General features: G+C 42.7%; 1 protein-coding gene across 1 annotated transcript in view; it reads left to right on the forward strand.

Annotated features, from left to right (window-relative positions):
• LOC120057804 (receptor tyrosine-protein kinase erbB-4-like) overlaps positions 1-27500 on the forward strand; it is a 468628-nt gene that overhangs the window by 293446 nt on the left and 147682 nt on the right. The window contains exon 3 of the mRNA XM_039006269.1: positions 16843-17029. Coding sequence (XP_038862197.1) covers positions 16843-17029 — 187 coding nt within the window. The remainder of the gene's footprint in view (positions 1-16842; positions 17030-27500) is intronic.

The following is a 27500-nucleotide window of genomic DNA, read 5'->3' on the forward strand; positions in this document are numbered from 1 at the left end:
TTGCTTAGTTAAGTGAATGAGCATGAGGGAATGATTAACATGAGCAGAAATAATGATTGAGATGGAGAGACGGTGAAGAATTAAAGGGAGAGATGAGAGGTAAATGGAGTGAAAAAAAAGGAAGAAAGAGACGATTTATACAATTCTGAGAGAGAGAGAGATGGAGATAATGGAAGCATGGTTCTTAATTACTGTGGTGCCAGATCGATAGCACTGTGACACGGTTCATTATCAGTAATGCCATGGAGAGGGAAGGAATTAGCCGCGTGGAGTGTTAGAGGGATGAAGACGTTGTAAGACAAATCAGATGCCGACACCTGTGGCCTTAGAACATCAGACCTATACAAAGACCATACAGACAATTTGACACATATTACCATATAACATTCAGAACACACACACTTGCATGTAAGTACAAATACACACACACACACACACACACACACACACAAAATAAATGAAAGATACAAAACCAAAAAGCCTCGCGGGTCGAGAGATCGCACTCGTTCAGATGAGTAGCTCGGTAATCCCCCTCAGCTGTGCACACCCCCGACTTGTTACGCACACAGGAGCTTCCTTACCTGGCCCCAGCTGCCACTGCCCCCTAGGGGTATGATGTGTATCATGATAGTGTGCTGAATAACTGTGGCCTACCCTTCTTATTTACCTACTACATAACAGTACACACACACACAGACACACACACACACACCACTATCTCTCTAACTCTAACACATAATGCCATACTCCAGGGGAATTCCAAGGGAATCAGCAGTCTCTCTTCATCATTATCAAGATAAGTCCTCCAGTGTTTTCTGACTTCGTCCAAAATGGCACCCTATTTCATATAATATAGCATGCTACTTATCACCGGAAGCATATACTGTAGGCCCTGGTCAAAAGTAGTGCAATGTACAGGGAATAGGGTGCCATTTGGGACGCGGTCTCAGTCTGCCCACCAGCGTAACAGAGAGCGTAGCTGAGTAAGGATGAAAGCCAGACGTCATGCAGAGCGACAATGATCTCCTCATTCTCCCTGTCACTTTAATCAAGCCGCTTACCCAAGATTTATAGGTGTGTGAATGTGTATGTGAGTCATCTAAGGAGTGTGTGTGGCAGACGCGTTCGTTTGAGGAACAGGCCTATAAAAGCCCCCCCTCCCCCCTCTTCTCTCCTCCCTCCTCATCCCCTACTCCGACCATGTGGAGAGATGGAGAGAAAAGGATGAAAGGAACCAGTATCCGCTGGGACCTCCTCCCTCATTCCAGCCTTCAGTAGTGATCTCTCTCTATCGGCCCTAATAAGCATCACACACACACACACACACACACACACACACACACACACACACACCTGCAGACTGCTACTCAGCATTACTGGTAACACTTTTTCCTCTCCTTTCCTGCCCTAGGAACTACAGTATAGACCCAAATGGCACCCTATTCCCATATAGTGCACTACTTTTTACCAGGGCCCATATGGAGAGCTGTGGAGAGCCATGCCTCGTTTCCTCCCTCTAATTGTGTTTTGTGTAGATCGTATCTAATATGCAACCGTGTGGAAAGACGTAATTTGTGTGCAGACTACTTGTTAATGTAAAAATGATGAAGTGGAGATCTTTGTGTTTAGTTAATCGGTGTATCCAGTGTTTCTCATGATTTCCCCTGGATAATGGTATGCATACACACATGTACACACAAACGTACTCTCACACACACACACACACACACACACACACACACACACACACACACACACACACACACACACACACACACACACACACACACACACACACACACACACACACACACACACACACACATGCTAAGCAAATCTCAGACACAAGGAGTAGATTAATCAGATAGCGTGTTTCACAACATTTAGTGGACAGCGTTAAGATATCATGTTTGTCTATCCACTCTCAGAGGAGCCAGATGGTTGTGCGATGCAGTTCCCGCCGAAACAAATCCAAAGACTTCATTAAGAAACGCTGACTCACACAATCACACTCTGCAGCTGTCTTCATGTCTGTCTGCTCCTGAAACAACCATCCTCAGTGACAAATGTAGGATAAAAAATGAAGAGAAAAAACGAATCGTTACGATCGTCTGGAGGGCGATAGTACAAATCAAATAAAAATGGATTAGTCACATGTTTCGTAAACAACAGGTGTAGACTAACAGTGAAATGCTGACTTACGGGCCCTTCCCAACAATGCAGAGAGAAAGAAAATGGAGAAATAATTGAAAAGTGAAACACGTAATAAAATAAGTAATAGTACATACACTGAGTAACAATAACTTGGATATATACACCAGTACCGAGTCCATGTGCAGGGGTACGAGGTAATTGAGGTAGGTGCATATAACTAGTAATAAAGTGACAGATAATAAACAGTAGCAGCAGCTAATGTGATGAGTCAAAAAAGTTTGTACAAAAATGTTCAATGCAGATAGTCCTGGTAGCTATTAGGTTAACTATTTAACTAACTATTTAGCAGTCTTATGGCTTGGGGGTAGAAGCTGTTAAGGGACCTGTTGGTTTCCGGAGTTGGTGCATTGATACCGCTTGCCATGCGGTAGCAGAGAGAACAGTCTATGACGGGTGGCTGGAGTCTTTTACAATTTTTTGGGCCTCCCTCTGACACCGCCTGATATAGAGGTCCTGGATGGCAGGGAGCTCGGCCTCAGTGATATACTGGGCCGTACCCACTACCCTCTGTAGTGCCTTGCGGTCGGATGCCAAGCAGTTGCCATATCAAACGGTGATGCAGCCAGTCAAGATGCTCTCAATTAACTTTTTGAGGATCTGAGGTCCCATGCGAAAACTTTTCAGCTTCCTGTGGGGGAAGAGTTATTGTCATGCCCTCTTTACAACTGTGTTGGTGTGTGTGAACCATGATAGATCCTTATTGATGTGGACACCGAGGAACTTGAAGCTCTCGATCTGCTCCACTACAGCCCCGTCGATGTGAATGGGGGTGTGCTCAGCCCTCCCTTTCCTGTAGTCCACGATCAGCTATTGCTGTAGTTGAGGGAGAGTTTGTTGTCCTGGCACCACACTGCCAGGTCTCCTCCTCCCTATAGGCTGTCTCATCATCATCAGTGATCAGGCCTACCACCGTTGTGTCGTCTGTAAACTTAATGATGGTGTTGGAGTAGTGCGTGGCCACGCAGTCATGGGTGAAAAGGGAGTACAGGAGGCGACAAAGCACGCACCACTGAGGCGCCCCCGTGTTGAGGGTCAGTGTGGCGAATGTGTTGCTGCTTACCCTCATCACCTGGGGGGCGGCCCGACAGAAAGTCCAGGATCCAGTCACAGAAGGAGGTGTTCTGTCCCAGGGTCCTTAACTTAGTGATGAGCTTGGAGGACACTATGGTGTTGAACGCTGAGCTGTAGTCAATGAACAGTATTCTCACATAGATGTTCCTTTTGTCCAGGTGGGAAAGAGCAGAGTGAAGTGCAATAGCGATTGTGTCATCTGTGGATCCATTGTACCTGTGTTTGAGTGGATGAGAGGTTGAGAGTGAAAACCAAGAAGAAAGAAACCAAGATAATACACACATAATCACTATTCTTTCTAGACTGTGTGTATTCTTACAAAATGTATGGAATTTTACATTCAGAGGCAACTTATTTCACATTTCAGTCCGTCTATCCTCTCTTATTCAGCTTGTTCACTGTGTGTTTTGAGTGTCATGGAGGTTTGTTGTCTTGGTGATGATGATGTGATGTACGTTCCTTGCGGGGGTAGCTCTTCGACAAGGCTGACAACAGAGTGCCACGCTGTCACAAACCATCACTGTCAAACACAACACAAGACGTCCAGACCCAGCTTGCGTGACACTCACACTATGAGCCACGTGACTTCTGAAAGTAAACAAGCAGGCCATGTATACCGTACTGTATAGAGGCTCTGTACTTGTTTTATACTTGTCTGATACTGCTACTTAGAATCAACTTCTTTATACTCAACTGATAGTGTATACTACTCAGTCAAGTACAGTAAGACTCCAATCAACATTATTTATGTATGAGACAGTCTTGATAAACTTGATATAGAGATGTAAACTGAAATTCACCTATAAATGAATGTGATGTTGAATCCCAGATGACAATCAAATGCATGTTAGCAGATCTATCCTAGAAATGACTCAAAATTTGACTGTACTGAAGGGCATGGAAGAGGAACATCACAGTGTAACTCCAGATTAACTGATAACTTCAGACTTTAACAGTGCCCTTACAACAACAAAAAACACATGTCAAATTTGCAGTTTCACATGCTTAAATCTCACATGTGAAATTGTATTTTAGCATCATTTAGAATTCACATGTTAACACCATATATGAGAAGAAAAACATGTTTTCACCTGTTTATTGCAGTTGTACAAATTTGCTGTTTCACATGTTAAAAACGTTCAGGTCAAAATCAGATATGCAGTTTCACGTGTGAAAAACATTGTCACGTGAAAATCCAACTTTCAGATATTTCACATGTATTGTTGAAATAGTGTAATTTTCGTCACATGTGAGAAGGTGGTGTTAACATGTTGCAGTAGCAATGTTTCCACATATAGAATTTATAATTCTGTAATGCCATTCTGTAAAAAGTTAACTTAGCCTACCTGAGCATAATAATTAAAAGTGTGTTAAAAAAATATGATTTCTAATTTCTGAGCCATCCGTTCACAGTGATACGACTGCAGACACGTCTCTCTTCTTTATACACTGGTCAGTGACGTTTGAAAAGAACAGAGAAGATAGCGTTCCATGTCTCCTTATTTATCCTTTTTTACATATTTTAACACCTGTCAGAGTTCATCTGTTAACTCAAGTTACCTTTTGTCTGAAAACATTCAAAATACATCCTCTATACAGCTAAAAACAGCAATGTGATGTCAAAACGAGTTGACTTCGAAGTTAAAGAAACTGTGTTGATCAATTTATCTGATTTTGTTAACCGTTACTTTGGACAAAATCAAAACGGCAATTTTATTGTAATGCTTTTTGTATAAAAAAGCTTAAATAACAGATACATTTTAGCAAATTATGAATTTTGCGATGATTCGTGGTTAATCACAGCATATCCGCCGCTAAACTTTATTTATTTATGACATTCTTGAACAATTTGACACCCCTAGCTGACCTTACAATGTGAAAATACACATGAAAGTGTAGCGGACATGAGTCGTTCATGGTTGCTCATGGTCATGTGATGAGGTAGCCCGCCTGCGACTTGAAAGTTAGTGTTGGCCCTCTTGGTGAAATGGTCAAGACGTTGGCTTTTCCCGTGGAAGACCGGGTTCTAATCCCGGCAGTTCTAAAAATAGCACACATAACATTTTTAATATCACATTTGAAATGTCATGTGTCACGTGAAACGTTACATTTGTCCAAAAACACTTTTTTTAAGGGTAGTGTTCCCCTTTGAGTGCATATGAAAACTAAACACCATTTTCTGATATCACCTGACAATTCCCTAACAAAATAACACACAAAAAAATGTCAAACCATGATGTTGCTCTGAAGCTGAGAAAACACACACTCTCATACATAGACACTGCCTCACCTATATGACTTCCTTTAAAGATGAAACACCATCCTCATAGTGTTAAAGAGATAAAGGAAGTATTGAAGTATATAAGAACCACACATCATGCTGCAGGTTAGATGAATGGAATGCAGACAGCTCAGGGTGTTTGAAGTGTCTCCTTCCCCCATTTGACGATGCTAGGAAGGAGTGGAGGGAGCAGACACCTCAATGCACCCCACCTGGGAGCAATGCACTCTGGGAAGGGGAATGCCATGTGATGTCATCACCCAACACAAGGACCCCCTTGTCCCCCCAACCCCCTTTCCCCAGTGGGAGTGGGACTGTAACAACTTAAACTACAGCAGCTAAAATATCTGATCATACGCACAACTCTCATGAGACATATATGACATGCACAAAGTTATTGTATGTGACACAAGGTGAAATGAGTAAATGTGGGATAACAGTGAGTTAGTGAGGTAACCCCTGGATCTCTTTACTATTTTAGAAGGGTGTGTTTTATTAGAAGGGTGTGTTTTATGGTAGGTTCAGCAAACACCCCCACAGTATCAACCACAAAGAAATGGATCTCTGTACAGGATCTCACCAGAGACCATATCCCCATGGTCACCTCACTGTAGAGTCATGGAACGTCATGGAACGTCATGGAACGTCATGGAACGTCATTATACAGACCTGTAATCCATGTAATCCGTAATCCATTGTTTACATTGATCAAAGACAAACACATTCAGATTTAGGACAGGCATCTCTTGTCAAAATGTTGAACCTATTTCACAGATACCATATTTAGGGGTGATATGCATGTGTGCAAAATTGTGCTTTGGTTAATATCTGATAGGATATTTTGAGTCACTTTGCATGTTTATATTGCACTGATATGTTTTCCGTCTGGTTGTCATACTCGTATAGGAGTGGAGAGGTAGTGGAGCTAGTGAGAAGAGAAGGGAAGAGATATGTTAATGTAGGGATAAGGGCTTACTGATGCAAGGCCAATAAGCCCGAGTGAGATCCACTGACTTTGTCTCCACCAGCTCTTCAGCACACGCACACACACATCCACGCATACACATGCAGACAAATGAAGACACACACACACAAACATCTCAATATCTATGGAGATGAGAGGTAATCATGCTAACGTGTGTTCAGTCTACCCAACATGCTTATGGTGTCATTACACTCTTACCTGTTTACCTCTCTATCTCTCTCTCTCTCTCTCTCTCTCTCTCTCTCTCTCTCTCTCTCTCTCTCTCTCTCTCTCTCTCTCTCTCGCTATCTCTTTCTCTCCCTCTCTCTCTTTCTCTCTCTCTCCATCTCTCTCTCTCTCTCTCTCTCTCTCTCTCTCTCTCTCTCTCTCACGCTCTATCTGTCTCTTTCTCTCTGTTTCTGTCTCTGTTGTCCTGTCTCTGTCCCTGTCTCTTTCTCTCCCTCTCTCTCTTTCTCTCTCTCTCCATCTCTCTCTCTCTCTCACGCTCTATCTGTCTCTTTCTCTCTGTTTCTCTCTCTGTTGTCCTGTCTCTGTCCCTGTCTCTTTCTCTCTCTGTCTCTTTCTCTCTGTTTCTCTCTCTGTTGTCCTGTCTCTGTCCCTGTCTCTTTCTCTCTCTGTCTCTTTCTCTCTGTTTCTCTCTCTTTTGTCCTGTCTCTGTCCCTGTCTCTTTCTCTCTCTGTCTCTTTCTCTCTGTTTCTCTCTCTTTTGTCCTGTCTCTGTCCCTGTCTCTTTCTCTCTCTGTCTCCTTCTCTCTGTTTCTCTCTCTTTTGTTCTGTCTCTGTCCCTGTCTCTTTCTCTCTCTGTCTCTTTCTCTCTGTTTCTCTCTCTTTTGTTCTGTCTCTGTCCCTGTCTCTTTCTCTCTGTTTCTCTCTTTCTCTCTTTCTCTCTGTTGTTCTCTCTCTTTCTCTCTGTTTCTCTCTTTCTTTCTCTCTGTTGTTCTCTCTCTTTCTCTCTGTTGTTCTCTCTCTCTCTCTCTCTCTCTCGCTCTCTGAGCTGGAACAGGTGGAGTTTTAATTATGCATTAAAATATACACACCGTAAAAAATGATTGAGGGGCTTAGTAAATGGGCAATTCCATGGTAACGGAATTACGCTTAGACTCAGATTTATCACTTTAAAATTATAATCAAACAAACTTCTAAGTTTAACAAACTATACAACTTAATGCACAATGAATACTTTGAATCCGGGGTTGGAACCAAAATTATTTTCCAATCATTTGTTTTTAACAGATCCATTATTTTGGGGGTTTTGTTCCACAGTTCCGACCAGCAAAATAAAGTTATAAATCGGTTCGAATCCCCAAAAGTACCAGTTTATATAGTTTCTTTCTGTTCATTTTCAAACCTCCAAAATATATTTTTTGAAACATTTAGCTCGACATTAAGTTACTGCACCAATCAGTGTGGATAGAGCAGCTTGCTATGGAGTGGCAAGCTATTTACATGCATTTGACAGACAAGTGTCGGTCGCGAGATGCGACTGAAATTTTGCGGGTGGTTATAGAGTGAGAAATGGTGGAGGAGGAGGCTTGAAGCGCTTGACATCTTGTTGTTATGACATGCATTATCTGAATTAGGCCACAGCATCATACCTACGGAGGAGCGGCTTCTATGAAGGAACCTTGAACGTCTTTGAACTTCAGAGAGTTGGCTTAACGTTGCTTGTGTGTGCAGAGCTGCACCAGAATTAAAATATAATTCTGTTAACCTCTAACGAGCCTCAACCCCGGATCCGGGATCACCCCCCACCCCCCCCACACTGATTAGCATCGCTAGCATAGCGTCACAATTAAATAGTAGCATCTAAATATCATTAAATCACAAGTCCAAGCCACCTAATGAAAGATACAGATCTTGTGAATAAAGCCACCATTTCAGATTTTTAAAATGTTTTACAGGGAAGACACAATATGTAAATCTATTAGCTAACCACGTTAGCAAAGGACACGATTTTTTTACTCCCAACAGCTTTTTCCTGCGTCAGTAGCTATCACTAATTCGACTAGATAAAAATATATATAGCCACTAACCAAGAAACAACTTCATAATATGACAGTCTGATAACATATTTATGGTATAGCATAGTTTTTTTTGGGAAAAATGTGCATTTTTCAGGTATAAATCACAGTTCTACATTGCAGCTGCAATCTGAAATAGTGCTGACCCAGCCAGAACAATTACAGAGACCAACGTCATATAACGAATTACTCATCTTAAAACATTTCAGAAAAATACACAGCGTACAGATATTGAAAGCCCAACATCTGGTGAATCCAAACAATATTTCAGATTTATTAAATGTTTTATAACGAAAACAAAATGTAGCGCTAAATTAGCATAGCTATACAAGGCAGATTCGGCTAGGCGCCCACGGTCAGTTCACATGCACAACAGATATGATATAACATCGTAAATTGGGTCTTACTATGGCTGATCTTTCATCAGAATGTTGATCAAAGTGTCCTTTGTCAAGATGAGTCGTTGGTTCCGTTCAGAAATCTTCCTTTCCCACTCCATTTAGCACAGGTACCGGTCGAGTGGCACAGATCTCTCAAATGTAAATAAATTGTGACAACGGAACACCGCAAAACTCCCAAAAAAATTCAAATAATCTGATTAAACTATATTGAAAAAACATACATTACGATGATATGGTCACATGTATCAAACAAAATTCGACACGGAGATAGTTTTCATCCATAACGCCAGCAAAACAGTACACAATCGCAGCTCCAACTCGTGCGAATCAGCAAACCGGAAGTTGTCGGTCACGCCAAAGAAATAGGTCTTATTTCACGTCAGTACCAGATAAACAAAGAATTTCTCCTCTGACGTCCTCTTGACACCCAGAGGAAGGCGAATGAGGTGTGTTTCGGGTCATAGGGGGCACGACCATATATAGGCAGAGCTTTGAAGCCAGCATAACACATCTTGATTTTATGTTCTTGGTCATGGAAAGTGCTGTGAAATGACTTCTGTATCACTCAGAGACAAAATTGAAACGGTTTTAGAAACTAGAGATTGTTTTCTTTCCAATGGTATTATTTATATGCATGTAGTAAGAGCAATAATTGAATAAGAGGCAGTTTAATCTGTTGAGCAAATTATGCTAATGGGAAAATAGCACCCCCTGTATTCTCAAGAAGTTAACAAATCCACGTGATAACTGTAGTATCTTTAACTAGCATTGATGAAGTTAATCGATTCTTCTATAATAAAAATTCTCTCTCCCTAATTTCTGAATCACATTTGTAACGTCAGTAGCCTACAGTAGACTATGCTTCAGAGGGGGAGGGGCAGGTAGCCTACACACACACACACACACTGGCAAAGATTTTCAGCTGGCAGGCAGACACTGGAATACGTTTCTGAGGTACAGAGTGAGGGCTTTGCATAGGTGTTTTGTTGCGTTTTGTGGGACTGGAAAACCATTTCTGGAACGTAAAATAATGTTATTAACCGGTTCCCATGCTTTTAAAATAATCACTTTCATTCCCGGTTCTGATTCTGTTCCTTGAAAAAAAATATTTTCCAGTTTTCAGTTCTGTTCCCTGAACTGGTTCCAATTTACACAGTACATTTAAACTATGGTAGAAAAAGTATGGTCAAATCTCCCTCAGTTTTATTCTGTAACCAAATGTTGTATCTGCACAGTTCTTCCTGTAAATGTGTTAAAAGTCATCCTTGTGTATTAGAGTTATATGGTTTGTTAAACTTTGAAATCATTGGTTTTTGTTTGGTATACATTTCTAAGTGAAAAATCTATCTAAGCATAATTCAGTTACCATGGAATTGCCCAAATATTTCCCCAAAGAATCTATGATTTTCACATAAAAATGCAGGTTTCTGGTTTTAGTTCAATATTTGAATACCTTACTTAATGTTGATGAGTTCAAAAAGCATGACATTCGAAAATGTAAATTCAATTTAATATACTGCAAAATCTGAATAATTATTTGCATGTAAAAACAACTACAAGGGAAATTGTGTTTAATTTATTACATTTTCATAATATTTTCTCTAAACTTACATTTTTTTGGCAAATTAATTTGAGGATTGTTGCAAAAAAAAGATACATTAATGCAATGTTATATGCATGTTTGAAGAAAGCAAAATATATTTCTATATTAGTATTAAACAGTTTGTTGTGCTATGAGGTGTAATGGATCATGATGAACGTATATCAAAACCGTCGGGCAAATTGACATTCAAAGATGAGACCACCCATTCCCACCATCAATAATATAATGTGCACAACACTTAATGACAGTGGCAAATGCAGCATCCTATAATCCTTGCAGATCTACTTCCCCTTACAGCTAGTGGAATGAGAACTATCTTTAGGTTAAAATGGATAATATTCAAAAACATAAATGTTAAACAATAAGACAGAATTACTGCAAGTAACTAATCAAAAAGATCTAGTGAATAATAACAGTTTTGGAATTGAATAAATTCAGTTGGATTCAAGTGTTTTTTTTAAATCCTGAACTTTTTATATTAGTGTTTGCGAAAAACCCAAAGTTAAGTATATTATACTTAAGAATCACTCATGTTGGAAATACTCAAAAAGCTGATGCAATTGTTGCCTCAATTTTCTAATTAGAACTAGCACAATATTTTGTACAGTGCAGGGACCCTCTCTGATCCACTTGACTGCTCTCCTCTCTCCTCATTCCCCCTCCTCCCTCCTCACTATCACTGTCTTTCTCTATTTCTCCTCTCTCTTTCCTCATTCCCTTCTCCCTCTCTCTCCTTGCTCTACTTCCCTCTCTCGGTTTCTCTCTGCTTGTTCTAACTCCCTCCCCCTCTCTCTTTCTTTCTCTCTTTCTCTATCACTAATCTCCCTCTCCATCCATTGCTCTCACTCTCTCCTTGCCCCCCTCCCCCCTGTTTCTATATCACCCCTCCCCCTCCTTTAGAAGTTAAGGATTGAAGGACTCCATTTCAAAGCCAGACACGTCTCGGAGACTGAAGGGAAGGTTTTGTTCCGCTGCCTGGCACACTTCCGCTCTCAAACGCCTGAGTGAGCGTTGGGAGGGACGGTAGAGGAGGGAAGAAGAAATCCCACTTAATCTACTGAATCTTCCCTGTTCTGTTCTCTTTTGTTCTCTCTTCCAGAACTGTGACGTAGCTAGTAGTCCATGGATATTCAGGATATTCAGCTGTTTCTATCTAATCATCTCAGCCTCCTTCATCAGCATGATGTATGTGGTCTCTGTCTCTGTCTCTGTCTCTGTCTCTGTCTCTGTCTCTGTCTCTGTCTCTGTCTCTGTCTCTGTCTCTCTGTCTCTCTCTCTCTCTCTCTCTCTCTCTCTCTCTCTCTCTCTCTCTCTCTCTCTCTCTCTCTCTCTCTCTCTCTCTCTCTCTCTGTACATACTGTATACCTTTGTTAGTATGCCGGACCGTCCTATAACACTAATTAACAAATTTACTCTGTAGCCTGGAGTGGGTGATATTCTGTTCCCTCCTCTCCTCTCCCCCCTTCTCTCCTCTCATCTCCTCCCCTCCTCTCTTCCTCTCCATGTGTGATGGTCTACTGCACTACCTGTTGGTTTTGAAGAATTAGCATTATAGCACCCTCAGGCTCTCTTCACTTCCTGTCGAGATGAATCTGCATTACAATACAATATGTTCATATCATTACAATGCCAGGCACATCACTTAATGTAGTATCAATCCACAGCTATAGTACGGCACAGCCCACAGCTAGGTGGCTAGGTGCTCCAAGACATGGCAAATAGGACCCAGTATGTGATTCTATTACAACACATTAGCTGACTTCATCATAGCTAGTGTTTCACAAATGCACGTGTATGTGTCTCTGTATGCATGTGTGTGACAGTTCCTGAAAGTCAAGTCTTGATACACCTCTAACCTCTCCATCTGAGGAGATGGAGATGGAGAGCCCCCATGGTATTTCAGCTGTAAAATAAATCCAGGGCATGATTTATATTTAACAGGTAATTTACCTTCCTAATTACAGGGCAGTTAAATAGAGAAATACACCTTTGACCTTTGACAATATGAATGTCCCAAAACTCATGCCCGTTCCACTCTCACAGAGAGTCCATAGACAAAGCAATCCACTTTGGATAGTATTGTTGTAGTCTTGTAGTATTTCTGTATTATTGTTGTAGTCTTGTTGTAGTATTTCTGTATTATTGTTGTAGTATTGTGGGTGTTTTCTCTTCACCAGCCGTTAATGAAACTAACCACATATTGATGCTATGCCATTGGCTCTCCCGCCAGCCCTTCATCACTACAAGTGGTTTGTTTTTATTCATGCACTCTATTGAGTGAACAATCTGAAGTTATAAGAACGGTGTGTACCTGCCATCTCTCCCTGTCTCCCTTTGCGCCAGCCTGCACTGTGGGAAGTATCGATTTGGTGGCTGGAAAATAACAAATTAGCGAGGGAGAGATGGAGTTAAACAGTCTTTTAAAGTGAACAAAGGCACAGAAAGGAGCCCTGAAAACAAATATCAACAAGGCAAGGTTTAATCCTTTAATTAAATGAGTTATGTTTTCCCTATTTATTTATCTATTCATTTTTCTCAATGATTTTTTTATGCTGGTAGCAGGTTTTGGAGGTTGCTAGGTAACTGATACAGGAAGTACTATTCGTTCCTGGTTGATGTGTTGTCTGGCAGTGAGTACGCACTTTGAGGACACACACACACCAATAGACACATGCACATATGCACACACACACATTGACAGGCAGGGAGGGAGGGGGGTCTGAAGGAGCCACTGTGCCCATAGCAGGGTCACTGTTCTCAGACCCTTGCTGGTCCCCAAACAGTCTCAGCTGGAGCCCCAGGGTCATTAGAAGATGAGGAGGGTGACCTCCAAGACCCCAGCGTGGTGCAATGTGTGTGTGTCTGTGTCTGCACAGTGTCTGTGTCTCTCTGTCTGTCTGTACATGAGAGAGTCAGCCCCAGCCCTCTGTCCTTGGCCTATCAGACTTCTGTCTGATTGGGTGTGCACAGGTTTCAGGCTTAGGGAGTTGTGTCTGTCAACAACCATGTGGAGAGAGGGAGAGAGAGGGAGAGAGAGGGAGAGAGAGAGAGAGAGAGATGAGAGGGAGAGAGATGAGAGGGAGAGAGAGGGAGAGCGATGAGAGGGAGAGCGATGAGAGGGAGAGAGATGAGAGGGAGAGAGATGAGAGGGAGAGAGAGGGAGAGAGAGGGAGCGAGATGAGAGAGAGATGAGAGGGAGAGAGATGAGAGGGAGAGAGAGGGAGAGAGATGAGGGGGAGAGAGATGAGAGGGAGAGAGATGAGAGGGAGAGAGATGAGAGGGAGAGAGGGAGAGAGATGAGAGGGAGAGAGAGAGAGGGAGAGAGAGAGATGAGGGGGAGAGAGAGGGAGAGAGAGGGAGAGAGATGAGAGGGAGAGAGATGAGAGGGAGAGAGAGGGAGAGAGATGAGAGGGAGAGAAAAGTATGAAAGGAGCCAGTATCCCCTGGGACCTCCTCCCTCATTTTAATGTTCCAGTGTAGTTATCTCTCTCTCTATCAGCCCTATTAAGCATCACACAGACACACACACACACACACACACACACACACACACACACACACACACACACACACACACACACACACACACACACACACACACACACACACACACACACACACACACACACACACACACACACACACACACACACACACCTGTTGACACCTTCAGTCCTTAGGCACTCTCTCTGTCTGTACTGCCTCCCTGCTCCTGCAGCTCTCTACCTGAAATATAATAAATATGGTGTCCCAAATGGCACTAGATTCCCTCTATAGTGCCCTTTGGCGTCCTGGTCAAAAGTAGTGCACTAAATAGGGAATAGGGTGCCATGGGGATTCAGTTTAAGACCTGATGTTCCTACCTAGATGGAGTTTGTTAGCTACTAAAGATATGACTAACAAGGATTCTGAATGCATCCCAAATGAGATCCTATCCCCTATGAAGTGCACTACTTTTGACCAGGGCCCATAGAGAATAAGGTGCCATTTAGGACACAGGTGATGTGAATCACTAAGCACTGCGTGAAAAACATTTAAATGTTTTTGGTCAAAAACCAAAAACATTGTTCATATCCATTAAGTCAGGGTTTTCCAAACGAGGTCGTGTAGAGCTCGGGGGAAAAAACGAAATATGCACCCAGGGGGCCAGGACTATGTTTGGGAAACCCTTCATTAAGTAACTGTAGTCAATCATGACAGAACCATGACTGCTTCTGCCACTTCTGGGCCAGGCCTGTGCTGACGACATCTGTCAGTGACGGTGGTCTGAGCCTGAGCAGTGGTGGCAGCAGCAGCAGCAGCAGCAGTGGAGGTGGCAGACGTGTGTGGGTGTATAACGTAGCGTGCAGCGGAGGCCTGTTGATGTCATTACTGTCACTGTTGGCGTTAGAGTTGTGACAGGCCTCTCTCAGCATCCCAAATGACTCCCTATTCCCTATGTAGTTTACTGGCTCAGGTCAAAAGTAGTGCACTATATAGGCAAAAGGGTGCCAATTCGGAGGCAGCCCCTTTCTGTCCGTGACCTCTAAGGACAGCCACCATGACAGGGGTGGGGGGATGAGGGGAGGACGGTCACTTTGATTCATACTAGCTCTGGCTGGGTGGGTTTGCAAAGTCTCAACGGTCATTATCCTTTCTAAATGTAATTTAAGTGTGAAGTGATGGTGGTGCTGATGGTGATGGCTGTCCTTCTGCTTCACCCTGGTACTGAGTGGAGCGGACACAAACTTGGAGCAGAAAGTTTTAGCAAAGTCTTCCTTGACCTATATCGGTATCTTACTCACACGGTTGCATCGCAGGTGAAAATGACCTTCTGATGAATCCGTTTTCCAAGCTGCTCTGTGTCTATGTTAGCCTGATCCCAGATCTAGTTGTTTTGTCTTGCCAACTCCTGTGGTTGTTGTCATTGATGAAAACCATAGGAGTTGGGAAGATGGCATAAACAGATCAGGACAAAACAGATCTGGGACCAAGCTACATTACATGGACACCTCCCTACTCGTCGATCTCATTCCAAAATCACGTGCATTAATATGGAGTTGGATCCCCCTTTGTTGCTATAAAAGCCTACACTCTTCTGGGAAGGCTTTCCACTTGATGTTGAACATTTCTGCAGGGACTTGCTTCCATTCAGCCACAAGAGCATTAGTGAAGTCGGGGACTGATGTTGGACGATTAGGCCTGGCCGCAGTCAGCGTTCCAATTCATCCCAAAGGTGTTTGATGGGGTTGAGGTCAGGTCTCTGTGAAGGCCAGTCAAGTTCTTCCACACCGATTTCGACAAACCATTTCTGTATGGACCTCGCTTTGTGCACGGGGGCAGTGTCATGCTGAAACGGGAAAGGGCCTTCTGCCAACTGTTGCCACAAAGTTGGAAGCACAGAATCGTCTAGAATGTCATTGTATGCTGTAGCGTTACACCATTAAAAACAGCCCCAGACCATTATTCCTCCTCCACCAAAGTTTACAGTGTGCACCATGCTTTCTGGCAGGTAGTGTTCTCCTGGCATCCGCCAAACCCGGTTTCGTCTGTCGGACTGCCAGATGGTGAAGCGGGATTCATCACTCCAGAGTACGCGTTTCCACTGCTCCAGAGTCCAATGGCGTTGAGCTTTACACCACTCCAACCGACGCTTGACATTGCGCATGGTGATCTGAGGCATGTGTGCGGCACCTCGGCCATGGAAAACCATTTCATGAAGCTCCCGACTAACAGTTCTTGTGGTGACGTTGCTTCCAGAGACAGTTTGGAACTCAATAATGAGTGTTGCATCCGCGGACAGACAATTCTTCCGTGCTACACGCTTCAGCACTCGGCGGTCCCGTTCTGTGAGCTTGTGTGGCCTACCACTTCGCATGAGCCGTTGTTGCTCCTAGACGTTTCCACTTCACAATACAGCACTTACAGTTGACCGGGGCAGCTCTAGCAGGGCAGAAATTTGACGAACTGACTTGTTGGAAAGGTGGCATCCTATGACGGTGCCACGTTGAATGTCACTGAGCTCTTCAGTAAGGCCATTCTACTGCCAATGTTTTGTCTATGGAGATTGCATGGCTGTGTGCTCGATTTTATACACCTGTCAGCAACGGGTGTGGCTGAAATTGCCGAATCCACTAATTTGAAGGGGTATCCATGTACTTTTGGCCATGTAGTGTAGATCTCCGGTCAGTGTCCAGATTTTAGTGTATGTCTGATTGTCTCCCTACAGTATCTCCTGTTTCGTTCTATGTGTCTGATGTTCTCTCTGTCACCTCTCTTCTCTTCCAGTCTATCCGTGAGGTGACAGGCTATGTGCTCGTGGCTCTGAACCAGTTTGACTACCTGCCACTGGAGAACCTGAGGATCATCAGAGGAACTAAGATGTATGAAGATCGCTACGCTCTGGCGATCTTCCTCAACTACCGCAGAGATGGGAACTTTGGCCTGCGCCAGCTGGGACTGAAGAACCTCACAGGTATGTCTGCATGGTCTGAGATGGGTATCCTGTAGGCTATCTGTCTCTGTGTCTCCTCTGTCTGAAGCTCTGAGATCTCTCTCTCCCTCCCCTCGTTTTATGTGTTCTCTCCATTTATGTATCAGTTTGCCGACCAATTGAACATTGCTTAAAGTAGAGTTTTGCTAAAAGAATAAAATAAATCACCAGCGTTCCAGGCCTATTTCCAACTTTCTCTTCACATCTCTGTTTCAAACTGTAACAGTCAGACACTCTCCTTTGTTCTAGACATAGTTTGTTGTGGTTGACTGCAAATGTTTGTGTTGTCTCTGGATGTGTGGAGCCATACAAGGACAGTTTACAGTACACATAACCATGGGTCGATAGAACTGTATACATCTTTACTAAATGTCCTCTTTTCAGAGTCATACTGTACTGTTACTCAGCCTAACTTCAGTGAAATCCTGACATTCAGTGACTGTGTGTAAAGTCAGAAGCTCTGCTAGAAAATGACTGCAATGAAATAAGCACTAAATGAATGTCTGTAAAGTGTGAACCAAATGTTAGCGTCAGTTTAATGAGAATAAAACCGAATTGTTCTGAGCTTTTAAAATCAATTGTGTCTGTCTAGATGTAAAGCTACTGGGGTTTTTCCTGTGCTGCTATACTGACAGATTTGAATTAAAATCTCTTCACACATAGAGAGAGGAGGACGTGATTGACCTAACTCATAGCTATAGCTCTGTGCTTTCTGCTACTCTTTGTCAGTTTATTTCTCCAAACTATTTTCATTTGGCTGAAATGCAATAACGTCTTAACCCCTTAACTCGTGGGATTTGGCCTATACGGATCGGGCTGAATTTAAATGTTTCTTACAGAAGAAATATGGAAAACATATGCATAACCATGGTAGCAATTTAAAGGGAACAGTTTGGAAATGTTGTGAAAATGATTAGACTAAAGGTGAGGACACAACAGTTGACCTGACACATTATACTGTTGTTTTGATGTGCATTTGACATGTACTGTACTTTTCACCATATTTGTTGATGACTAAATCTGAAAATTATCTAGATACATTCAGTAACATGATAAGAATATTCTTGGAAAATTTGGGGTAGGTGCAACATAAAACAAAAAATGACAAGGGTTTGAGTGAGAGATCTAACTGTTGTTTCCACGTGGCCACACAGCGCTCCAATGTGTGCACAGTTCCTAAGTAATTTCATTGCACTTTTATGACTCAAAGAAGTATTCAACTAGAAGGTGCTTTTTTGAGCTCTCCTAGTTGTGCCGTTGAGGAACCAGAGCAAGAACACTTGTAGTTGTTTTGTGTGGTACACAGCCCCTGCCTTTACACAACTACTGTTGTTGTTTACGCAATCCAAAAACGATCCATTATAAATCGCAATATGGGTCAGGCGGGCATAATTTGAAGCTTCTTCTATTGTCAACATGACTAGCTAAATGCTAAAATACAATCTTACGGTGTTAGGCTTTCACAAGGCAATTCAGAGAAGCAGATTGTAATTTTGGTGCGCATAAAATGGAGTCATAGGCTGTGGCATGCAAAAGACTGCTGCTCTCGAGGTAAATGACCGTTAATTAACATGAACACATTTAGCATCTCCAGGCCTCCACGCATATAAGCACATACAAGCTGCTAATGCACGCCTTTGGAACAACTACATTTTAAAAAGTCATAAAAATGTATAATTGTAATATAAACCATTACAATAAATCCATTATTTATTTTAGGCAGGTATAAAGAAACATTGTGATATAAAGAAAATGTATTTCATAAGACCAGAATATGAGTTGGCATACTGTATGTTATCTGGCTATGCGCCATGCAATGGGCTGTAGGCTTGTTCATTTAGCAAACAAGATATGTTTACAGTGCATTCGGAAAGTATTCAGACCCTTTGACTTTTTCCACATTTTGTTACGTTACAGGCTTGTTCTGAAAGCGATTAAATTAATGTTTTTCCTCATCAATCTACACACAATACCCCATAAAGACAAAGCGATAACAGGGTTTTTGAAATGTGAGCAAATGTATAAAAAAAATAAAACAGAAATACCTTATTTACAAAAGTATACAGACCCTTTGCTATGATACTCGAAATTGAGCTCAGGTGCATCATTGAGATGTTTCTACAACTTGATTGGAGTCCACTGGTGGTAAATTAAATTAATTGGACATGATTGGGAAGGCAAACACCTGTTTATATAAGGTCCCACAGTTGACAGAGCAAAAACCAAGCCATGAGGATGAAGGAATTGTCCGTAGAGCTCCAAGACAGAATTGAGTTGGTGTACAGATCTGGGGAAGGGTAACAAAATACAGCATTGAAGGTCCCCAAGAACACAGTGGGCTCCATCATTCTTAAATGGAAGAAGTTTAGAACAACCAATACTCTTCCTAGAGCTGGCCGCCCGGCCAAACTGAGCAATCGGGGGAGAAGGGCCTTGGTCAGGGAGGTGACCAAGAACCTGATGGTTGCTCTGACAGAGCTCTAGAGTTCCTCTGTGGAGATGGGAGAACCTTCCAGAAGGACAACGATCTCTGCAGCACTCCACCAATCAGGCCCTTATGGTAGAGTGGCCAGATGGATGCCACTCCTCAGTAAAAGGCACATGGCAGCCTGCTTTGCCAAAAGACACCTAAAGATTCTCAGACCATGAGAAACAAGATTCTCTGGTCTGATGAAAACAATATTGAACTCTTTGGCCTGAATGCCAAGCGTTACGTCTGCAGGAAACCTGGCACCATCCCTACGGTGAAGCACGGTGGGGGCAGCATCATGCTGTGTGGATGTTTTTCAGTGGCAGGGACTGGGAGACTAGTCAAGATCGAGGGAAAGATGAACGAAGAAAAGTACAGAGAGATCCTTGATGAAAAACTGCTCCAGAGCGATCAGGACCTCAGACTGGAGTAAAGATTTACCTTCCAACAAGACAAGAACCCTAAGCACACAGCCAAGACAATGCAGGTGTGGCTTCCGGACAAGTCTCTGAATGTCCTTGAGTGGCCACGCCAGAGACCAGACTTGAACCTGATCGAACATCTCTGGATAGACCTGAAAATGTCTGTGCAGCGACGCTCCTCATCCAACCTGACATAGCTTGAGAGGATCTGCAGAGAGGAAAGGGAGAAACTCCCCAAATACAGGTGTGCCAAGTTTGTAGCGTCTTACCCACGAAGACTCGAGGCTGTAATCACTGCCAAAGGTGCTTCAACAAAGTACTGAGTAAAGGGTCTGAATAGTTATGTAAATGTGATATTTCCATTTTTTTTTTTTTGTACATTTGCAAAAAATTATGAAAAACTGTTTTTGCTTTGTCATTTAATACATTTTAGAATAAGGCTGTAATGTAACAAAATGTGGAAGAAGTCAAGAGGTCTGAATACTTTCCAAATGCACTGTATGTCCCATGCCATTATTTTATATTATATGATTATATAGTAAGAAGAATACAATTGAACTTAGCTGAATATAATAGGAAGGACATTTTCCCCAGTCCAGAGCGAGTGCGAGCACATATGAAGTGGCTATGTTGAGCATAAAGTCATAATTTGAAACAGGTCATATACGCTAGATTTAGAGTTATTTGGCAACTTTAGTTGTAATTGAGACAAACCATAGAATGTCTTAGAAATCAAGGAACAGGGGCAGAGGAAAAAATCCATGTCATCCATCTAATAGCTGATGGAAGCCACTTTTCAGCTGGGTTGTTTTTCTCACTCATGCGGGTGCTGTAGGCTACTCTGATTATTTCACTCCACAGATCAACCACTGTGTGAGAGTATGCAGCCTCTCGCTGTTCTCTCTCTCTGTTCTTGCAGTTACCCAGTGTTTAATTTGGGAAATCAAGTGAAATCGGTCGAACATCAACATGTTTTCACAACCAAACATATTTCATGAAAGTGTTGACAGCCCCTCTCTGTACGCATGAGAAAGGAATGAAGGAGGGGAGGAGATGGAAATGCATGATGGTGAGATATTCTGTAGCTAAAGGTAATGTGTCAGCCTATTAATTATGAAAATATAAATAATGCTGTATTACTAGGTTATTCAAAATCAAATACAAATGTACTATAATTGTAGGCTTACTCTGTAAGCCCCCCAGCACAATACATGAACCAATAGCACCGCCTAGGCCTATAGGCCTACCTTCGCTCCCCGACTCATGGATATACTTTTTGGAGCATAGTATAAGGTAACCAGTCCATCCAGTATGGATAACAATACAGTCTACAGTCAATTTTTTAGTATAGTCTTGACCAAATTTGTACCAAAGACATTTTAAATCAGATTTTCTTTGTTTTTCTGCTGTGCATTGTATGCGGTAGGTTTTGTATTGTCGAACGGCACAATCCTTATTTTATTTGGGCTTGGCCTCATATATAGGCCTATGCAAATGGCCGTTTTGAATGAATCATCACCTTAGAAAGCTCTGTCCATTTCGTTGTGTTAAGGCTTTAAAATAACATCCACATCAACCATGTTTTCCGCTCAGTTTCAACCTGTTGTTGAACTTCTTCCTTCAAATTGATCAATCACAGTGAGGTTAGTTTTAAAAGCACATACTGTTTTGATGATAAGGGTTTGATGTGATTTTTGAATTATTTTGCATTGACATCAGAGTGGTTAGAGGGACAATAGAGCCCTGAGTACCAGACTGTTAGGACCTGATGGAGGGACAATACAGCCCTGAGTACCAGACTGTTAGGTCCTGATGGAGGCACAATACAGCCCTGAGTACCAGACTGTTAGGACCTGATGGAGGGACAATAGAGCCCTGAGTACCAGACTGTTAGGTCCTGATGGAGGCACAATACAGCCCTGAGTACCAGACTGTTAGGACCTGATGGAGGGACAATACAGCCCTGAGTACCAGACTGTTAGGTCCTGATGGAGGCACAATACAGCCCTGAGTACCAGACTGTTAGGACCTGATGGAGGGACAATACAGCCCTGAGTACCAGACTGTTAGGACCTGATGGAGGGACAATACAGCCCTGAGTACCATACTGTTAGGAGCTGATGGAGGAACAATACAGCCCTAAGTACCAGGCTGTTAGGACCTGATGGAGGGACAATACATCCCTGAGTACCAGGCCATTAATGACCTGATGATCGTTAGGGAGTTGGGTACTACCAATGCATGTCCGGAGTGCATAAGAGGAGATTACTATGACTCATTGGTCAAATGTGCAAAAATTGCCCAAGTAGCGGGAGGGATGAGGGCAGCGTCTTGTCACTCTTGGTGCTCAAGTTCAGAATGGCTATCATCAAAATCCATACAGAGCTGTGAAGCAGAGACCCTGATCTCTGATGTCATATATACTGTAGCATGTTGCTTACAGCCACTGCGTTCCAATTTAGGAGATTATCAGTGATCTTTCTGAATGGTGATTGAATGGTTGGCACCTGACCTGGTCTTGGGAAGCTGTATGTGTAATACTTTGTATGTCTAGTTTTAGCACCAGTTTCCACTGAGGTCTAACCAGACTAGCCTGGTCCCAGATCTGTTTGGTCGGCCATATGAGTTGGCAAGACAGCACAAACAGATCTGGGACCAGGCTTGCCAAGCCCCCAGCAGAAACTGATAATGGTAACCAAGTGCTGGTTTTGCATGGAACAGAATGAAAAGATGTATGTACAGACAGTATGTGCAGCGAAATACACAATGTCAAAGCAAGCTTTAGACATATCATTAGCAAGTAGCCTTTTACTTCATCATGGCTGTCCCCATAGAAGAACCCTTTGAAGAACCCTTTTGTTTTCAGGTAGAACCCTTTTGGTTCCAGGTAGAACCCTATTGGGTTCCATGTAGAACTCTTTCCACAGATGGTTCTATATGGAACCCAAAATAGTTCTACCTGGAACAAAAAAGGGTTCTCCTATGGGAACAGCCGAAGAACCCTTTTGGAACCCTTTTTTTAAGTGTAGCCTGTTTTTAACCTGTAAGCTACATCTGTATACGTACACACTACTTTAACATTGTTCCTTTCCCTGCATTTACTCTGCAGTACTCTTCAGTCGTACATACCCTGTCCATTTCCCTGTTTGTTTTTGTGTGAATTCATACTGTGTTCTCTGTACCTGCGTACCAGTTCCTGAGTTATTTTTATTGAGTGCATTGCAATTATGTTGCAATTATATCCACATTAGGGTTAAGTTGCTCCTGTGTTAAAGTAACTGTCCAGTGAAAATCTCACTTTTAAAAATTAATATTCTGTTTTTCACTCGCTATCATTACCGAAGACTGGGGCTTCATCACAAATGTCACCCTATTCCCTATTTAGTGCACTACTTTTGACCAGCACCCTGTGGACCCTGGGGTACTAGGCAATAGGGTGCTATTTGGGAGGAATATTTGATATTTTATACAGGTTTTTCCTAATTGAGATTAAATCTATTTTTCAAGAGAGACCTGGTCTATAAACACAAAACACCTGTTTGATGAACACAGAACAAGAATATTAACTGTCTGATCCTTCTCAGAGGAGATATACGTAGGTAAGACTGGCTACCTAGGATATGTAATACGTTGTGTTCTCCTCCCTCCCCATTCTCTCACGATTTGTATTACTGTTGTTTAGCATACCCCCTCATTCTCACATCCTCTAAAAGCACTTGTGAATATGGGAAGTGTAGTTCTCTCTCTCTCTCTCTCTCTCTCTCTCTCTGTCTCCCCCCCTCCGCTCTCTCTCTCTCTCTCTTGCTCTCTCTCTGCGGTGGGTGACCCTTTACCTTTTAGAAGTGATGGCAGCAGTAGCTCTTTAAGATGCTATGTTCATAAACCAAGGACATTAATAACAGGCTTTGGCCAGACACCAGGGTTACATCCCAAATGGCACCTTATTGACTATGAAGTGCATTACTTTTGACCAGAGCTCGATGGGCCTTGGTCAAAAGTCGTGCACTATAGAGAGAATAGGGTGCCATTTGGGACACAGCCCAGTTCTGTCAAGAGCCCTTTAGGGCAGTAGCGGTGCGTGAGTACAATCACCAAGCCAGAAAAAAATACATATTACAACCTATTGTGATAATTGCCTTGTTTGCTCTATAACCTGTTCATATGCCTTGCCACCATTGTATATAGGCCTAAAGGCCGAGACAATAAGAAGACACAGTGGCAGAATAAATTCAACCACAACTTTATTTCATCACAAAACCGGAGAACAACATCTGTCCGGTGAAGTCCACAAAACATATTGCATGTAACAAACAGTTACTTGACCTACAGCATGGTCAAACAAGTGAATGTTTCCCACATTTTTGGACTACTAAACAACTTCATTTAGAACCACGGATAGTTACCACAAGTCGCAAAGAAACAGGAGCTACTTCTAATATTCCAGGACCATTTCAACATCATCAAATCACCTACGCTTAGTCTAATACAGCGACAACTAAAAGATACCAAAAACATTTTAGTCCAATCAACATAAGCTGAATATGATGTGGCTGTCCATGGTTCTGATTTGTGACCAGATTCAGGAAACTAGGTGTATGTCGCAAGTCACGACTTCACAGGAGAGCTGTTTGATCGTAAAAAATACAGGTAGAGCGATAGGGAGAGTAATGTTCAGTGAGCTGTTCTCTCTCTCTTAGATGTCTGGAAGTAGCTGGGAAGTTAGTAAAGAAAGCACGGATCAACCCTTGAAGAGATGGGTGGGGCTAAGGCTTAAGAGGGTGTGAACAATGGGTGTAGACAAAGAAGGGCTCTCCAATAGTAGTACCAAAACATTGAAAGACGGTTTTCTCAAAAGTGAGTTTACAAGTTGATCAACTTTCAAAGCAGAATTACTTTCCCATTGTTTCCTCAAATACAATGTATGATACCATTTTGTAGCTCTGAGTCTCTACTTTTATCCCATGTAAAAAAACAGAAATTCAAATGTTGCTACATAAGACAAATGTGGTGAGTCACATTTGTGTGTATGTGTGTGCATGTGTGTGCGTGCGTGTTTGTGTGTGTGTGTGTGTGTGCATGCAAGTAGAAAAAACATGTAGAGAAACACCAATGCCATCCTCCTCTCTTTCATGTTGACGAAACGGTCTATAACTCTGTCATATAGTACACGTTTTTATTTTTTGTTGTGCTAGGCTACTTGACTAAAATGCTTGCTCGCGAACCTAACTTCCTTTCATGGGCAACTTTAGCTAGTTAACATTAGCCTTTTACCTTTAGCGACATATTAAACTTCCATCCTCTCAGTCCAGGGGCACAATGTATGAATTTATGGTTGGATCAGAGTCATCATTATAATCATTGGTAAGTATGGAGAATGAAGTAAAACCACCAATCGAAATCCTTATGGCTAACGCTGCTTTAGGGTAACATGGTAGGTAATGGACAGTTAACATATAGACCCATTATCACTCACTGTCCTGATAGGCAGTGTGTCTGCAGTCTGACTGTAGCTGGTGTCTGTCTGGTCACTCATAGAGAGAGAGAAGGATGAAGAAAAGGAAGAGAGAGAGTGAGAAACAGAGCATGAGAGAGAGAATCGTGTGTCATCACTAAGAGAGAGGGAGAGCGCGAGAGAGATAGTGAGAGAGAGAGGAGGAGAAAGAAAGAGCGAGAGAGAGGGAAGAGGGGGAGAGAGAAAGGAAAATAAAGAGGGAGGAGAAAGACAAAGGACAATGATGGCCAGTGAATACTTATGTAAAACATTATTTACATAAGTATTCAGACCCTTTGCTATGAGACTCGAAATTGAGCTCAGGTGCATCCCGTTGCCATTGATCATCCTTGAGATGTTTCTACAACTTGATTGGAGTCCACCTGTGGTAAAGTCGATTGATTGGACATGATTTGGAAAGGAACACATCTGTCTTTATAAGGTCCAACAGTTGACAGTGCATGTCAGAGCAAAAACCAAGCCATGAAGGCAAAAGAATTGTCCATAGAGCACTGAGACAGGATTGTGTCATGGGACAGATCTGTCTGCAGCATTGAAGGTCCCCAAGAACACAGTGGCCTCCATCATTCTTAAATGGAAGAAGTTTGGAACCACAAAGACTCTTCCTAGAGCTGGCCGCCCGGCCAAACTGATCAATCGGGGGAGAAGGGCCTTGGTCAGGGAGGTGACCAACAACCCGATGGTCACTTTGACAGAGCTCTAGAGTTCCTCTGTGGAGATGGGAGAACCACCTTCCAGAAGGACAACCATCTATGCAGCACTCATCAATCAGGTCTTTATGGTAGGCCAGATGAAAGCCACTCCTCAGTAAAAGGCACGACAGCCCGCTTGGAGTTTGCTAAAAGGCACCTAAAGGACTCTCAGACTATGAGAAACAAGATTCTCTGGTCTGATGAAACCAAGATTGAACTCTTTGACCGTAATGGCAAGCGTTACGTCTGGAGGAAAGCTGGCACCATCCCTACAGTGAAGCATGGTGGTGGCAGCATCATGCTGTGGGAATGTTTTTCAGTGGCATGGACTGGGAGACTAATCAGGTTTGAGGCAAAGATGAATGGAGCAAAGTAGAGAGAGATCCTTGATGAAAACTTGCTCCAGAGCGCTCAGGACCTCAGACTGGGGCGAAGGTTCTTCCAACAAGTCAATGACCCTAAGCACACAGCCAAGACAATGCAGTAGTGGCTTCGGGACAAGTCTCTGACTTGTCTTTAGTGGCCCAGTGAGAGCCCAGACTTGAACCCGATCGAGCATGGGGGGGGGGTTTACGGGCTCCTAACCAACTGTGAAATGTTGTTTGTTTTTTTGCATTGTTAGTAACTCATTTTGGACATAGTGTTGCTGCTATCGTCTCTTATGACCGAAAAAAGCTTCTGAACATCAGAACAACGATTACTCACCTCAAACTAGACAAAGATCTTTTCTTTAATGAGTCCAACGCAAAGGATATACTGCTTTGTCGAGATAAGGCCCAAATCCCCGTCAACCGCATGAAGAAAAGACGGAGAAAAAGGAGGAGGAGGGCGGTGTGCCTTGTAAGAATTTGCTGACGAGTAGGTAAACCACCACTACTTCCTTATTATTAGCCATCATGCAATCATTGGAAAACAATCTGGAAGATCTACGATTAAGACTATCCTACCAATGGGACATTTAAAAACTGTAATATCTTCTGTTTCACCGAGACGTGGCTAAACGACGACACGGATAATATAGAGCTGGCTGGCTTCTCCGTGCATCGGCAGGACAGAGCAGCTACGTCTGGTAAGACGAGGGGCAGGGGGGTGTGTCTATTTATCAAAAACTTTTACCTAATTTCTACCAGCTTGTCACATGTGCAACCAGAGGATAAAAACTCTAGACCACCTTTACTCCACACACAGAGACACATACAAAGCTCTCCCTCACCCTACATTTAGCAAATCTGAATATAATTCTATCCTCCTGGTACCTGCGTACAAGAAAAAACTAAAGCAGGAAGTACCAGTGACTCGCTCAATACGGAAGTGGTCAGATGACGCGGATGCTACGCTACAGGACTGTTTTGCTAGC

This window comes from Salvelinus namaycush, chromosome 13, assembly GCF_016432855.1.
Source record: "Salvelinus namaycush isolate Seneca chromosome 13, SaNama_1.0, whole genome shotgun sequence".
Taxonomy (NCBI): domain Eukaryota; kingdom Metazoa; phylum Chordata; class Actinopteri; order Salmoniformes; family Salmonidae; genus Salvelinus; species Salvelinus namaycush.